The sequence below is a fragment of the Pangasianodon hypophthalmus genome, chromosome 8 (assembly GCF_027358585.1).
Source record: "Pangasianodon hypophthalmus isolate fPanHyp1 chromosome 8, fPanHyp1.pri, whole genome shotgun sequence".
NCBI lineage: Eukaryota > Metazoa > Chordata > Actinopteri > Siluriformes > Pangasiidae > Pangasianodon > Pangasianodon hypophthalmus.
This window is the reverse complement of record NC_069717.1, coordinates 15,438,379-15,455,017: the sequence shown is the minus strand read 5'-3', so window position 1 is coordinate 15,455,017 and position 16,639 is coordinate 15,438,379. Positions and strand designations below refer to the sequence as shown.

The 16,639-nt window shown below is 38.2% G+C and overlaps 1 protein-coding gene across 2 annotated transcripts in view; it reads left to right on the top strand.

Annotated features, from left to right (window-relative positions):
- fbxl17 (F-box and leucine-rich repeat protein 17) overlaps positions 1–16,639 on the top strand; it is a 222,970-nt gene that overhangs the window by 159,133 nt on the left and 47,198 nt on the right. For both annotated transcript variants that reach the window (XM_026916757.3, XM_026916766.3), the window contains exon 8: positions 3–79. In XM_026916757.3, coding sequence (XP_026772558.1) covers positions 3–79 — 77 coding nt within the window. The remainder of the gene's footprint in view (positions 1–2; positions 80–16,639) is intronic.

Genomic DNA, 16,639 nt, shown 5'->3' with positions numbered 1-16,639 from the left:
AGATGTGTGGAAATCATTGCCAAAGAGGGAAGAAGTCTCAAAGAGTTGTACTTGGTTTCCTGCAAGATCACAGACTATGGTAAGCGCGAGAGATCGTTGTCTAATCAGCCATCATTATATGCCCCATTAAATGCACATATGCCACATGACTTAACCCACACTGGCTCTTTTACTTTCTAAAACTTATATTTTGTTTTGTCCTGCCAAATACTGTTTCACATGGCAAGCAATGCTGTGTGTGTGTGTGTGTGTGTGTGTGTGTGTGTATGTCCCCGTCCATCTGTCACGGAGAAAGACAAGTTTTGGGTTCATTCTCTAATTGCTTAGAGCTCTAGTTAACTTGCTGCTAATTAGCTTTAGTGGTGCAGAGTTTACCTTAATTAAACTGGTTATGCAACAAAATAATGTTTCTCTTTAATGAAGGAAAGATTCATTTATTTGAAAAATGCCTGTGGATTGCAGTGTGTGTATAGGCAAAAGCTCAATTTTTTTTATTTTTCAGTTTCAGAGAAACTGAAAATTATCCCTGTAATCTCAGGATTCTATACAGTTTGCATTTAAGCCCTTGGTGTCCTTGTGCATTCTCATTGGTGTAGTGCTTCTTCTGTGATAATGTTGGTTTGGCTTAAGCATGTCCCTGGAGTAAACAGTGATCTCCATTATATATAATAATTTGCATGCTGCTTTCTAGCGGTGACTAACCAGCGTCCCTCTACTTTAGCCCAGTGCTATTGACTAGTGATCCAGCTAACAAAAAAACACATTGAATTTTTCACCCCAAAGCGATTGTAGCCATTTTAATTCCACCTTTAAGTTGTCATAAGGAGTGGGTATTCAGTACTCCCAGTATTCCGCCTGGGAAATCTCACTGTAAAGACTACTGTGTCATCATACTGAGTAGTACTGAGTAGACATGTTTTTAACACATGTATCGATGTTTCAATTTTGACTGGATCGTCTTGTTAATGTTGTGTATGGAAATGTGCTGACAAGCGCAGAGGGCTTGTGTCTGTCCTGAAGTAATGGAAACACACGGTTGGTTTTTATTGGCACGTAAATGCAGAAGCTCTCATTGCTGTTTCTCTTGTCAGCTCACTTCAGGCAGGCTCTACCCATTAAAGCTGAGGAGAACTCGGGCAAACAAAGACAGACACACTGAAATTTTTGGTAAACGTGGACAGTCAATAAATATGTAGACTTGAATATATAGCTGCTAGTCATTGCTGATTTACTGTACATTTTATTTTTACTTTGGCTGCAGTACTTATATTTTTACTTCCCTTACTTAACAGTGGAATGAGGGCATTTGTAGGCTTTGGGTACGTGCCGGAGGGTTTAATGATTAATAACTACATTCCCCGCTGCTGTATTTACCATCCTGCCTGCTCTGTATGCACATGACCAATGGCAAGTCCCCATGAAAAGGACTATTAAGAAGCTGTATGTGTTTACATACAGCTGTGTAATTTATAAGCACACCTATGTACACAGACTTTTTGTAAGGACAGAGCAGCACAGAACTGATTAATAATGGACTATATGTAATCTGGATTACATAAACTAATAAGAAAAATCATGTACTTGCAATGAGAGTAAAATAAATCTGAAAATATATGTAGCTCTTATCAAATCTCAAATGAAAAAACCCTCAATTCATTTATCAGAGAGGTAGCAATTACTATTTACATTCACATTTACGGCATTTGGCAGATGTCCTTATCCAGAGAGACTTACAAAAGTCTATCGATAAATACATTCTGATACTGGTTCGCTAGGTCACAAACTAAGAATGCCATCAGTTCAAAAACTCTGTTGGGGAGGTAATAAAGGAAAAAGCATTCAGACAGTACAAGAGTGTTTTTTTTTAATAATAAAGTGCTAATTTAAGTACTTTAGGAAGAGGTAAGTCTTTAGACGTCGTTTGAAGACTGCCAGTGACTCAGCCGTTCGGACATCTAGGGGAAGTTCAATCCACCACCTTGGTGCCAGAACAGAGGAGAGTCTCGATGCATGCCTTCCTTGTACCCTGAGAGATGGTGGGACCAGTTGAGCAGTGCTAGAGGATCGGAGGGAGCGTGGTGCAGTGCTGGGTGTGATAAGGGCTTTGAGATAAGTGGGTGCTGGTTCGTTTTTGGGTTTGTAAGCAAGCATCAGTGTTTTAAATCTGATGCAGGCAGCTACAGGAAGCCACTGGAGGGAGCATAGCAATGGGGTGGTGTGGGAGAACTTTCTGAATCAGTTGCAGAGGTCGGATGGCGCTATTTTATTTTGTGCGCCTGGTAGATAAATTAGTTTTATGCTACAGCACTCTTGAATTCTCTGAGCTAATTGGTCAGTTTTTCTTTAAGATTGTCTATAAGAGCAGCTCTAATTACAGTTTGAAGTCCAATCTAAGGTGTATATTAATACTTTATCATTTCTATAGTGAGAGCTCATTTACAGGGACGTTCATCCACATAACATAAGGCTAATAATAAATGGATTTTAAAAATGTTTTATTTAACAAAGAAAAACATATAATTGTTGATGTGGTGAAGCTTTCTTTAAGGACATTTTTATTTAACATTTATGGAAGGAGTCTCCAGTGTCAGCAATGCTGTCAGACAATGCTATTCCATTAAATTTTCCACTACGGGAAACTCTTAGTGTAGAGGACTTTGCGTTTCACAGTTTCTCAGCAACAAGCTGCATTTTTTCTGTCTTATAAGTGATAACTAACTTCTTTGACTTTAGTTTGTATCTAAATACTGTGCACCAGTGAGGTTAAACATCTTGTGATAGTGAAAGGTAATAGCATAACATGCACATATTCACATACATTCATTCCTTCATCTGCAGTAACCAGAGCCTGCCGAGGATGGATGGGATGTCAGTCCATCGCATATTCGTTCACGTCTAGGGGCAGTTTACCATAACCAAGTCGCCTAGCTGCATGTTTTTTTGGAGGTGAGGGGAACCAGAGAACCCAGAGGAAATCCACATGAACACAGGGAGAACACAAACAGTAACCTGAGCTCAGGATTGAGCTGGGGACCTTGACGCTGCGAGGCTGCAATGCTGTCCACTGCATCACATATTTACATGCTTGTTTTTTAATGGTTCCTAAAGAGTTCTTTGGATAGTTAGGAATTTTTAGTCTGGAACCCTATCTGAAAGGGAACTCCTCTGTTCCAGAGGGACAAATCAAAGGACACATCACCATCACACCCATGTGTTCTTGTTGAACATGTCATTCCAGATTTATTTCTCCCTTTGCTGTTATAATAACTTCCACTCTTCTGGGAAAACTTTCTACTAGATTTTGGAGCGTGGCTGTAGGGATTTGCCCATTTAGCCACCAGAGCATTAGTGAGATTAGGCACTGATATCGGGCGAGGAGGCCTGGGGTACAGTCACTGTTCCAGTTCATCCCAGAAGTGTTCAGTGGAGTTGAGGTCAGAGCTCTGTGCAGGCTACTCGAGTTCTTCCACTCCAACTTTGGCAAATCATGTCCTCATGGACCTTGCTTTATGCACAGGGGCATTGTCATGCTGGAACAGGTTTGGGCCTCTTAGTTCCAGTGAATGGAAATTGCAATTCTGCAGCATGCAAAGACATTCTATACAATTGTGTGCTTCCAACTTTATGGCGACTGTTTAGGGAAGATCCACATGTGTAATGGCCAGGTGTCCACAAACCTTTGGCCATATAGTGTATATACAAGTAGTGCTACACTTTTAATAAGATTCTGGTTCACTGTCCTTAAGGTGACCTTATAGTTTTTTCCCAAAGGCGCACTTATGAGTTTATTCATTGTATATTACATTTAGCATAGGTGATGGTGCAAAGATCGTAGCTCTTAACAGTATCATTTTTGGAACATAGTGTCCTCAAGAAGTTGCAGGTTTATACTCAGTGTAGTAAAAGGCCTTTATAACAGAATACAAGGCTATAAATGGCTGAAATTCCTCGCATCTCCCTTGAGTAAGCTCAGATACCTGACCTAATGTATTTTCAGCCCACTTAAGGTAATTATATATAAGCACCACGCTAATGTGTAGACTCGCTCCAGGGCCTCTTAGCCATTTGTTTTATCTCAGCAGAACTAATCCTGACTATAATCGCTTCAGTCCACCATCGACCCCTGTATCCCAGACTGCTGCAAGCCCACAGTTCCGCATCTTGATGAATGGCCACAAGATCAAAACAGTACACTAACGACATCCTGGAATGTATATTAAATACCTCTTAGTTTAGCCTTTTTGACCACTTATGCAAGATTAATCGAGGATACCTGATATAGGCTTTTAAGAAGAACCCATATTCTTACTGGGCTCAGACTTTTGTTAAACAATACACCTCCTTTGAAGGCCTAGCGAATACGTCTGTTTGTCTTATTGAGTGATTCTTGAATTTCCAGCAAAGCTTTGATGAACTAGTTAACAGAAATGCAATTTTACAATTTTGCATTTTCTTTCTTTCTCCTTGAAGTAATATTGATTCATTTCTATATTGCTTTTGACAAGTTAATGTTTTTCTTGTATTTTTTTCTGTATCACATTTTCTGGATATTTGCGTCTAATTAGTCTTGGAAAGTGTGACATTCACATGAAATTTCTGCCATTATGTACAGTTGAGCCACTGAACAGCTTGCTATAGATTGGCCATGAAATGTACTTACTTCACTGAAATCTTTCAAAGAAACAGACAGGAGTAACACACATGCTGCCCCATGGCTATAAATGTTTATTTAAGGGGGCGAGATGGTACTTATACTGACAACACGCTCAAGATTTCACAACTTTGGCTGGGTTTTACAGTTTACACCAATGTAGCAATGTAGCATGCTATCCACCACAGGACTTTGACCATTAGACTCCAAAGGTTCGAATATTTTCTTTTTCTGCTTTCTTTGCTGAGTTCCCATGAAAGAGACTGAGAGCTTAGTTATGCTGCTGCTCTCTTTTGCGGTCTGCTGCTAGACGTGAAGCTCTCAGTAAGTATTCATGAGTCTCAAGTGACTTCAAGTGAGTCTGAGCTGTTTTCCATAAGCCCCTTATGTGGATCTGCAGTACAACCTGTTTGCGATGAGCTGAAAAAGTGGACCGTATCAAGCTCACAGTGACGAGTCGGGATGAATTGCACTGACCTTGAGATGACATTTACTGAGAGAACAATGATTCATCTGTGGGTGATACTACGTGCAGATTGCACTGTCAGAGTCTGATTTGTCTGTGATATTCCGTTTAGCCTGTGATGTGGATGTAATCAATATGCAGAGCACACTTCTGTCCTGGAACCTGGGAGTCTTAAATTGTTTTTCCAGTGCTAGATAGAGTATAAAACTCAGGTTTTTCTGTGGGAAGCAGATATACACCTTACATAAAACCAGTACATTGTCTACATAACCACATAATTATGTATTGTTCCTCAGTATTTGAATGAGCCGTTTGGTATTGCATGGCATAATGCAGATCACTATTACACATTCGACTATTCTCTGTTCCTTCAAGTTATGGTGGATTACAGAAAGGCGTCTCTCTGTACTCCTTGCGTGCCTAATGCTCAGCTAGGGTTAAATAACCAATTTTCATGGTGCATTCTATTGTGTTCCACATCAGCATCGCACTTAGTTTCAGGTCCAGGCCACTTCTGCTCTTTGTTCTCCCCTGAGAAGGCAAAGCTGGTTTCCTATGCTCCTTATAGATCTCTTCCCCTCCGTTAGAACTAGCTTCAGAAGGATAACAAGAAACGACGGCAAACTATGGCAATATTTTGATGACAGTGCTAAAAGGGCTCCTGCCTCGGTGCAAGCTTTGATTTTACTGTACTCGTGACTGAAAAAGAAAATTGCTGTTCTCTTTGTGAGCATGAAGGGAGTCCCTTTTCTTTGAAAGGCAAACAAAAGAGTCTGAGACAAAAAAAGACTGCCAACAGAAGATTACAGCCTGGCCTTGATGGAGGCTGCTCTACTCGTCTTGCTAATGGAGAGAAAAAAGGACATTTGTTCCATCGCTAGCAATAGTGTACCATTTTCCAAATGATGGAGTGGAGCCACTGCTTACACTAACTGAGCATTCATTTTTTTCTGAATAATTCACAAGAATTAACTAAAGGTCCTTGAAATGCATTTGCAAATACTTGTTTGTCGTTTCATGCATTCATTGACAAGGAAGTATATTATATCTAGAAGCTGCATCCTCTTGCCAGATCATCTCTTCTGATTGGCCTGCTTTTCTAAATCTAGCAGTAAAAGAAATCCCACTGCTGTGACAAAATGTCTTTGCAGTAGTGAAGCATTGATGAAAGGAAGTAAGTTAGCCTGTGTTATTATACACAGTGGCATTTGCCTCTATCTCAGGGTTATTTGTAGTATTTAAGTATTTTCTTAAGTATTTTCAGGCATATGGAGGGGAGCAGTGTCATCTGAGCTCATTTTAGCACGTGTGACTTATGATCCATTTTAGTTCAAATCCGTCGAAGTGTCATCTGAACACATGCTTCAATAGAGATTAGGCATGAGGAAAATCTGACCTTTTGTACAAAGTAGTTAACATGGTCAATATCACAAATTTGCTTACATTTAAATAAGGAACTAGAATTAATGCAGAATCCTGAATATTAAATATTCAGAATATTCACTATTTGCTTTGTTGGTTTTAATTATTTAAAAATTCTAAAACCTTCAGTTTATTTCCAATTTTAAATGGAGAATAGTCCTAGATTTTTAATGTGGTCTCAGACTGTATATACAAGGAAAGCTATGCTCTGCCCCTGTTTCTGAACGTGAGAAAGAAAACGAAGTTGTTTTTTTTTTTCTTTTTTTTCTTTTTTTTTGCCGTGCCTCCTCCCGGATCTGGTTAAAGCATTGACTGTTTAATCACGGTTAATAATGTTAATGTATTAACACAGATCATGTATAACTTTTGTACGTAAAGTTCATGAGATATTAATCAAACTGTCACGTGTTCAGGAGACTGTGTGAAGAGCAATCTGCATGCAAATGCAAAATACATTTGTAAGCTTTGTTTTACTGTAGCAATGATAGCACTGTTTATAAGGAAAAGCCTGGGTGATATAAAAAAAAAAATTTTCACATGCTTGGCAAACATCCAGAGTCTCTGTAATCAGAGGAGCATGCATCCTGTTTTGCTATTATTACTGTGCCAGATCTTATTATTACTACACTGTGTAGCTGCACATAGTTTGTGTGTGGTGGCAGGGAAAACCCTTCACATGGTCAGATTTTGACATTTTTTCAAAAAAGTAGTTCTGAAAACTGCAGACTGCCCTGGACTGAACTACTGTATGTTTCTCTTTTGGTATGTATTTCAACCACAGGTAAAGTTAACATTTTATATAATTGTTTTAAAGTTAAAAAAGTAAAAATTCCATTCCACTTGCAAGATTCCAATTATCCCGATGGCTATCAAGTCAGTCCTTCTAAATGTCTCTTGGAAAAAGAGGCATCTGCAGCTTTAAAATCGGCAAAAATAAATTGTGTTGTATCTCGTAATATATAGTTTCTTTTAGCCTATTTTATACTTCTGTATGAACCTTAATGGCATATGCTGCCTGAGTTTGGAGCAGAGTAACAAAATGTTTTTATCTGATGCATCTTAGCTTCCCTTGTCTGTGCTTGCCAAACAGATAAAGCTGTGAATGTCTCCATTCACAAAACATGAACAGGGTCTGAAATTACGAAAGTAAAACAACATGTTGTTCATCAGGGCCACTTAGCTCTACCAGAATTCAATAAGTTCCTCTGCTGCTGTTCACCACAGACTACACGCACCCGTAGTTTATATAATTTTATTTCAATTTTATAATGAGCTTAGTTACGGCTAATAACTTGTTAGTTTTATTTATAATCACGACTTCAGTTTCACTTCATTTTAGCCCACTTGTAGCCAGCTTCTGGTATTTTTTTTTTTTTAATCACATAACCTGTACATGACACACTGCATATGTCTGGCCACACCCCCTTGTTTTCCTTCCTCACTGTTGCTGCAGCCTTCACTTCTCCAAAGCCATGACTGTCATCAGTCAATGATAGGGACACGATAGGACACAGCGTATTGCAGATGATCTCACAAGCCTGCTGCCTCCTTCTGCATTTACAAACCACTTATGGAAAAACAACATTACTAACAGATATTAAAGAGGTGTGTAAGTTTACAGTGGGAAATCACCTTAATGGTCAGCATCATCTATAAGGGTGATGAGGTTATGAGGTTATTATAACAGCAAAGGGAAGGAGACTAAATCTGGAGTGAGATGTTCAGAAAGCGCATATGGGTGTGATGGTCAGGTGCCCATATACCTTATATTTTTGACTTTTGATTTTTGACTAACATTACACAAGTATATAGTTAACATCAGTTAGCTATATTTTTTAGGGTTGTTCCACCAAAATGGTTAAAAAAAAAAACAGTTTCAGATTTTGGCTGAAAGTGAAAAATGATTTTACAAAATCGAAGTTTCTACCAAAAAAAAAAAGGATATAGTTATATACTAGATATATATAAACAGGATATAAATATAGTTATATCCTAGTTATATATAAATAACTTTAATGGTAATGATAATTAAAATGTCGTTAAAAATGCTGTTTGCTCTCCCGAGCTAGTCAGCACAAACAGCTACGCTGTGAACAGCTGCACTGTTTTGCACTGTGAAAATATCAGATTAGATCTTTTTCCTCTTCAGGGTTGGCTGGTCAGTCTCTGTCTCATCACCTGAGGTAAAAGTCAATCACAGCATTTAAACATGATCCTCATCATACACCCAGTGATTAATTCAGTCACTTCTATTCTGTTGACTTAATTTATCGGTAATGTCTTTTTAGTAGGTATTTTAAATATTTGAAAGCTTTATTGGTTGAAATGTTTAAGGGGTGTATAAACTCTCTTCTTTGTTTTAATGATCATGTGATGGTGCAAGAGCATCACACATATTTTGACAACTGTTTCATGCTGTGTAACTCTCCAAAATTCTGATCAATTCGTGCAAAAATCACACTTAGCTAGCCAGCTTTTAGACATGTTTGGACATACTGAGTGCATAACTGGCTCCTTCCAAAACATGATCTTTGCACGGTAAGAAAGTAACCTAAATAAAAATGTTTCCACATCATTTTAGTAAAATATATTAATGTTTTTATCAAATTAGAGATGTCATAGTATATTACTGGGAGAAAACTCTAATTTTGGTCCAAACATTTTTTTTCTTCACTTTCCAGAACTGACATCTGATTGGTTTTCCCAGACCATCACTAAACTCTCGGTAACACCTGTCTCCCAGCTCTGACAATCTGAGGACCCTTATATTTTAGCAAACTGTTGATAGCCAGAGTTCACTGTATACACTCGTACCTAACAATAAATCCATTACAAGAGCATAGGGTGTGTCTCTGTTAACGTCTCGGACAGTTAAAGGCAGCATCTGTCTCTAAGTGGAAAGAAGTGGTGCCACAGTAATAATGACATCATACTTGGCACTGTGCATCCTCTGAGACAGCCAGATTAATTAGAATGAGAATATCATTTCCACACAACCCTGTGCTGCTCCTCCATGCCCTCTTTTATGAGAGTCTTAATCTTTTTGCAACCAGCCATTATTGCGTCCTGGTTCACTTTTCCCAATTTTCTACTGCTTTCTCTCTCTGGCCTCTGTGTGTGCGCGTGTGTGTGTGCAAGAGAGAGAGAGAATGAGTGAGTGTGTAAATGGTGGGTAAAACTGCAGTGTGTGTGTCTGTGTGTGCCATCAGCATTGTGAGTGCAGAGAAGAGAAAAGACTGGACGTGTAATCTGGCTGTCTTAGTAGAGTCCGATAAGAGGTGATCACCACTCTGTCAGTGAATGAAAGGAGGAGAACCGTTCTCTGTGTGTCTGTCTGCAAAGATGCAACACACAAGAATTTCTCTCTCTCTCTCTCTCTCTCTCTCTCACACACACACACACACACACACTCACACACACACTGTCTCTCCCACCTCTATCCTTTATCTGTTTTTCTATTTACCTCTCTTTATTCATTTCTCCTTCCCTCCTCTCTCATCTGAGGTTGTTACACTAAGTGTAAAAGACCATGATGGATTGCTTTTCACTTCCTCAGCGCCTGTAAGACATGCTAGCCTCTAGCCGTAGGCAGAGTGCTTTCTCTCTGTTCAGCGTGTTAGTGCCAGAGCTTCACTGTTTCTTACTGAAGTAAACCAACACACATACAAGCAGAGGTAGCAGTAGATGAAGGCAAATGTACTACTCCCTTTTTACTCCTTACCTGTAACATTTGCTGTAATTAGAATAGGATTTAACTTGGGGGGAAAACAAACAAACAAACAAACAAACAAAAAAAAAAAACAGCATAAACACTTTCTGTACCTTAGCTGGTCACCAGGGTTATACCTATAAGGGTACATCTTTTATATTTTTCACTCTGGGAAATAATTAATGTATTTTCTTACTCTTTAAAGCTCATTTAAACTTATGGTGCTTTAATTCAATTAATACGTGTTAAAAGGACACTGTATTCATTCAGTCAGTTTTACTGTATAAAATTAAAGAAAAGCTTCTTGTGCAATCATGCATAGATTTCAACAGCCTTTCTTGTGCCAGATTAATCTTCAAATGGATAGGCTAATGCAGGGAAAACGAACCTGCTTTTATGTTTGCTATGAGAAAATAATTCGGTAATGCTTTACATTAATGCGTCCATAACTAACATTGTTTTCTGCAATACCTAACAATTAACAAACCTTAAACTTCAGCATGAACAGACCATAAGTAATGGTAATATAGTTACCACGCTTGTTTAAATTTTAATGAAACAGATCTACATTGACTATGTATATTTAAATCATGACAAAAAGAAGTCCAAATTCTTTAGCAAAAATGAAATTACAGAGTGTTCCTCAGCTTACTGAACTCTGGTCTTCAGGTGTAAATATTGGACTAGACTGCCACCCAACACCACCAAACATGTTCGTTTTTGTCAGGTTTATTTCCATTACTTTATTTTCAATCCATTTGTGCATCACTGCAATTGTATTTGTGTTAAATTGGCTACATTACCATCTTATCTTGTTTGGGAATCTTTTTTCTCCCCAACATGTTCATACAGGAATATCTCTTGTGATCATTTGAGCTGTGGAATTACGCATTTCACACATCACTTCAACTTATGAAAGCCTTCTGTGTAGAAATTTCAGTAGTTAAAATATCCATTCTGAGCAACTATGACAGCTCGTTACTTAAACACATTGTTCACAAGTCCAGTTTCTGTCACACTTGAGTTGTTATATGAGCGAGAGCTTGGCGTCTGTCAGTCTTAAAATGTAGTACTGTGCTTCTAGGAATGTGCACCGAAGAGCCAAGTCTAGGAGGCATTGTGTAGACATGGGAGACTTTTAAGACTTCAGTCCTCTGCTAAAGACATTGCACCAGCAACAGACAAGTGTTTCATAAATCCACAGTGCAGTCAGGCATCAGCTACTGTGCTACAGAGTATAATGAAGTTCATTTCTTCTAACTAATGCCAGTAGGTTTGCTGCCTTTAAATGGTGCACATTTAAATATGTGCAACCTCATCGTTAATCTGTAATTAATCAGCTACATTTAAGTAATTCAGCATCCTGCAGTAATGTGTGTTGTAAAATGTATTGTATTAAACATCTTAGTTTCACTTTGACAAGGTTCGTAAGTTTCACAGGCAAGCTTGTACAGACAGGTGTCTTTGTTTAGAGAACACACACACACACACACCCTCAGAGTGTATATGAGTATATCTGCTTTTATTTTGCTTTTTATAATGCTTCTTCTCTACATACTTAATAAGCACTAACAATATAAAAAAAAAAAAAAAAACCTTTGACTTGTTCTAGTTGTACCAGCTCCTCTCTAACAGGTCTGTTTGTACTAGTGTGAGGATGTTTTTGATGGAGACCACAAACCATTCTGGATAAGGGCATCTGTCCTCAAATGCTGTGACTGTCCTGTTACTGGCAAGTTACATGCCCAGGCTTATCACAGGATCTCAGTATCTACTGCACGTATTCACCGCCTAGAGCCGCGGTTCTTTATTTACTACAGGGTGTCCCAAAAGTCTCCATACGTAGGGGAAATTAACACTTTTTAACAAAATGTAACTTTATTTAAAAAACATCCTCTGCATGATTGCCATTTCTTTGTAAACACACACGGAGTCGTCTCTCCCAACATTGGTTCCCAGTTTGGCAGCAGTGTGGTGTGTGATGTGTTTGCCATGTTTCCTGTTAAAGTCCATCACAGCCTTGCGACAGCTTCCCAATTCAGCCATGAGAATGATTTCAATACGTTCTTCTTTTGTCAAAGACATTCTTAAAGGCTGCCTGAATGTGTGTATATATATATAGATGCTAAACTACATTTCATTGCTGAGTACCTGTACTGTGCAGTGACAAAATTCTATCTATCTATCTATCTAACAGAAATGGGCCAATATGAATCTTCACTCTCCTAGCCTGCTCTATGTTCCATTAAATCCACCTTCCTGTGATATTTAGATTATACCTTAGTGCTGCAGACTTCTCTCATCAGAAGAGAGATTAATTGATGAATTTTCTATAAGAGCACAGCTTGTAGTTCTGGCTGTAATTCAGAATGGTTTATATTAGTGTTCTAATGTGTAATCGTGTCTATAGCAACAGCTCAGTCACAGGGACTTGAATGCTCTGCTTAATCTAAGGCTAATTATGAACAAATAAAAAAAAAGTTTTTGTTTAACAAAGAAAAGCATATATTCTTTAATGTGCTAAAGTTTTCTGTTAGGAGACATTTATTTGACGTTTATAGAAGAAGTCTCAGGTGTCAGCACTTTGCTCTTTCCAGTTTCTCTGTAACTTGTAACATCTCTGTAACTGATGTGTGGGTCGTTTCTTTTAACAGTGATACTGCAGCTGAATGTGTGCAGTGTTCAGTCGAAATTTTTTTCCTCATATAGTTTTTTCACTCATCCTGCACTCAATACTATTATACACTTTTGTGGAAATAAATATTGATGCAGCACATTCGCTCGGCTATCACCAAGTGCCATTGTGCACATGAAAGCGAAGTCCTTGTTCAGGAGAAGAATCAGATGCATGTTTGAGTACTACAGTTGATCTGGCAAAATAATACTATGTGGCAGTTGTCCAAATGGAATACATAATACATACTGAACTATTATTATGTATAATTATTATTTCCAGGTGTTATGCACACATTTAGAAATGCCTCAGCCTTCCAAAACTAGGATTTCTCTCTTAATTCCAGTATTACCTGGGACAGGATTTTGTAGATTAATGAATGCAGGGAATATTTTCATGCTATATCTAGCATTACAACCTGAAATAATTGATGGACACTCAGGAGGAGTGGGTGGACTAGTGTTAGCTTCAACAAAGTAGTTTAATGACTGCATTATGGGGTATCTCTATGTAGAAATTGACTTGGGGAAATTCATTATTTCCCAATAGCTATAAAATGATAGCGCAATATCTTTTACTGCACTGAAAAATTCATAACTTTCCTCTATGGTCCTGAAGGACAAATAAAAATGAGTGTTGTATTTGCTAAGCAAGTGTACCCTGGATAATAGACGGTCATAAATTCTGTTATTTTTCTCATAAACTCTCCAGACATTCACGAAACACGGGGTGTAGCAATGAAAGTGCCTGGATATGACGGTAAATGCTTTGTGTCAAACTAGACACAGTAATACATTTCTGTAGTCCTGCACACTGTTTCCAGAAGGTTCTATTATATCCAGTGTATTGTGTCTATAGATATGAGTGTATGATTCCATGAACATGTCATTTTATCAAAGTTGTATGTTTGAGATGCACAGACTTCCGGTTGTACGATGTGATGAGCGGTCACGCATGAGTCCCCAGAAGTTTTTCTTACATTTTTGATATACGTCCTGTTTAAACTGCACTTCTTTGGCATCAAACCCTTCTAAGATAGCAGCTTTTTCTTCACGTTTACAAGCACTATCACAGTCACTACACTCATTGCTGAGTTGGAAAAGATCTGCAAAGACCTGGCACTTCCAAGTTCACTTGCAGGCTTCATTTATCAAAGTAGACACAAACGAATTTATTCGTAAAAAATTGTGAGTACACACGAGAAATTTGGTATTCATAAAAATCCCATAAATTCGCAAAAACATTCATATTTAAACTAAAATTTAAACTAACATAAACCTCAACTAGTTCGACTTCAAATCATATCATCTGCATAGAGTACTGAGCTTTTATATAAAGGTAATATAAAGTCAAGAACAAATTTGCTTGTATTTATGATGTTACCATCGAGAAAATTTTGTGAAAAGTCATTTTATATTATTGGCATTAATTAAAGAATATGAAAAATAAAGAAAGGGAGCCAGAACAAACCCATAAATTAAGACAAATAAAACGAATTATTCAGTTATGACAAAAGAAATGGCCATATAAATGGAGGATGGGCCAGGCTGTCTGTGCGTAGCCGTAAGCCATAAACAAATACCTCAGCTGACGGCATATTTAGTGCATGCTTATTATTATTGTTATTATTATTATTATTATTATTATTATTACACATTTTTATTGGCACAGAAGTGAGTCAATTTAACTTCCATTTCTGCCTGTACCCTCATTATTCATTTCGAGTCAAAATTACTTCCACTTCTGTCTTTCAGCCGTTACCCTGATCATTTATTTCATGCTCGAGCTGTCTATGGACTTGAACTTTTATGGAGTTTTGTGGGCGTCACTAAAATGCAAATGAGCTGTGTGAGGAATGTGCTTTGCATACAGGTGATCAACGTGTATGTACATGAGTACAAAGAAAATCATTGTTTCCAAAACGTTTGTAAACTGACGGGAAACTTTAGTCCGGTTTGGCTTATGCAATCCTCATTTCCACACAGCTTTATTAAAAGATTGACAAATGAGGCCTAAAGTTGGCAATAACATAATAGCTTTCACCAGTCCATGTCTAAATCTGAACTGAATGGATGATCTTGCACATTATTTAAGACTAGTGGAGAGGAGGATGCTCTGCTGCACTTGGGTCATGATCGTCCAGTCATGTTTGGTGTAATATCTCTGGCACCTGGTTAATACTGCGGCACTGAGCTGGAGCTCTAATAGCAGCGTGCAGTAACAGCACTCGCAGGAAGCAATAACACCAGCACTACGCTATGCACTTTTTCTTTTTTTTTGCTTTATTGCTGGCCATGCTTGTCACTTTTAAAAAGAGACGGGGCTCTTATTACACCTCGTGTGACTAATGTGGGCAATTCGTTTTTATACCCCCTCCCACCCCTTGTCTCTCTCATGAGCAACCCAGGAGCCTAGTATACGGAGGAAATTGCACAGATATTTCACGGATGTGGATATCTGCGTGACACCCCTTGCATCGCTGATATTTTTTACAGCGTTTTAACAGGTGTAAATATACGCTGGAGCTAAGCTCCGAGAAATCTGAGCCAACTAGAATCACTTTAATCAAATTAGGTGCTTGTTTTTGCAGCTTTTTCCATCACTCTATCCCCCGTTTCTCCACGGCTGTCTCTCGCACAGTGTAAACGAGAGCGCTTTACTCCAGAGCTCTTGTTGATGGCTGGTTGTGACAGAGTAGGTGGAGGTGCTTAATGGTGAGGAACCCTGCCGTGCACTGAGGGAATACAGAGCTGCGGTGATGTAAAAATACTCCCGCTGAGCTTTTCCTATTTAAACACCACATTCACCTGAACAGGGAGCCTTTTTTCTGATGCGTATGTCAGAAGATTTGATGGAAATTTTGACTCTAGGGCACTTTTTTCATCTCTCTCTCTTTTTTGTGTCAGACAATATTCATGTTGTCTTGTCATCATTTCAGCAAACACTGCAGCTGAGGCTTGAGTCGGTCATGTCCTGATCGAGATCTGACAGATAATAAAAAGTATGCAGTTCCTATTTTTCCTAGAAGGTTTGTGTCCTGGTGCTTCTTCACTATCATGAAAGAATATGTTAATACAATATTTTTTAAAGGAATTATACTGTAGCACACACAGATGAATTGTGGATCTCAGTCTTAAGTACAAAACATGTCCTTGCTTCTGTGTGTCTTAGCAGGGGACACAATGCAAGGACATCAACTCTGAGTGATGAATTAAAATATAAAATAACAGCACCTTCAGTCAGAATGTGCCAGAAGATTGAAAGCTGATATTGTATGTTTTTACTGATTTGGTATTGGTATGCCATTTATTTCCAGTAAACATGCATCAGTATGTTTTTGGTACTCCTCAGTACTGATACTGATACTGATACATGCTTGTTCTTGCTCTTAGGCTACTAGGCTGGATCTTTATAATGTTAGCTAGTTTTAGATTTTAAATGAATTTAAATGAATTAATGAAATTCGCAAAAGCGCTTCTATACAGAAATAAGTAAAAAGTATGTTTTATTGTCTTCAGTTGGTCAGAATCCTTCATTGTCAGGCAGCTGATCAACAAGAATAATATTCTGGGTAGGAGCTGTTATTTTCACTCACCTATGGTTGACTGTAGACATTTATTTTTTCGACTATTTTTTTGCTGCAGCATTGATTGCTACTGTGTGCTGTTAGCATTGAATTTCTCATGCTGAGTTTTATGTTTAAGATGCTTTATCAGG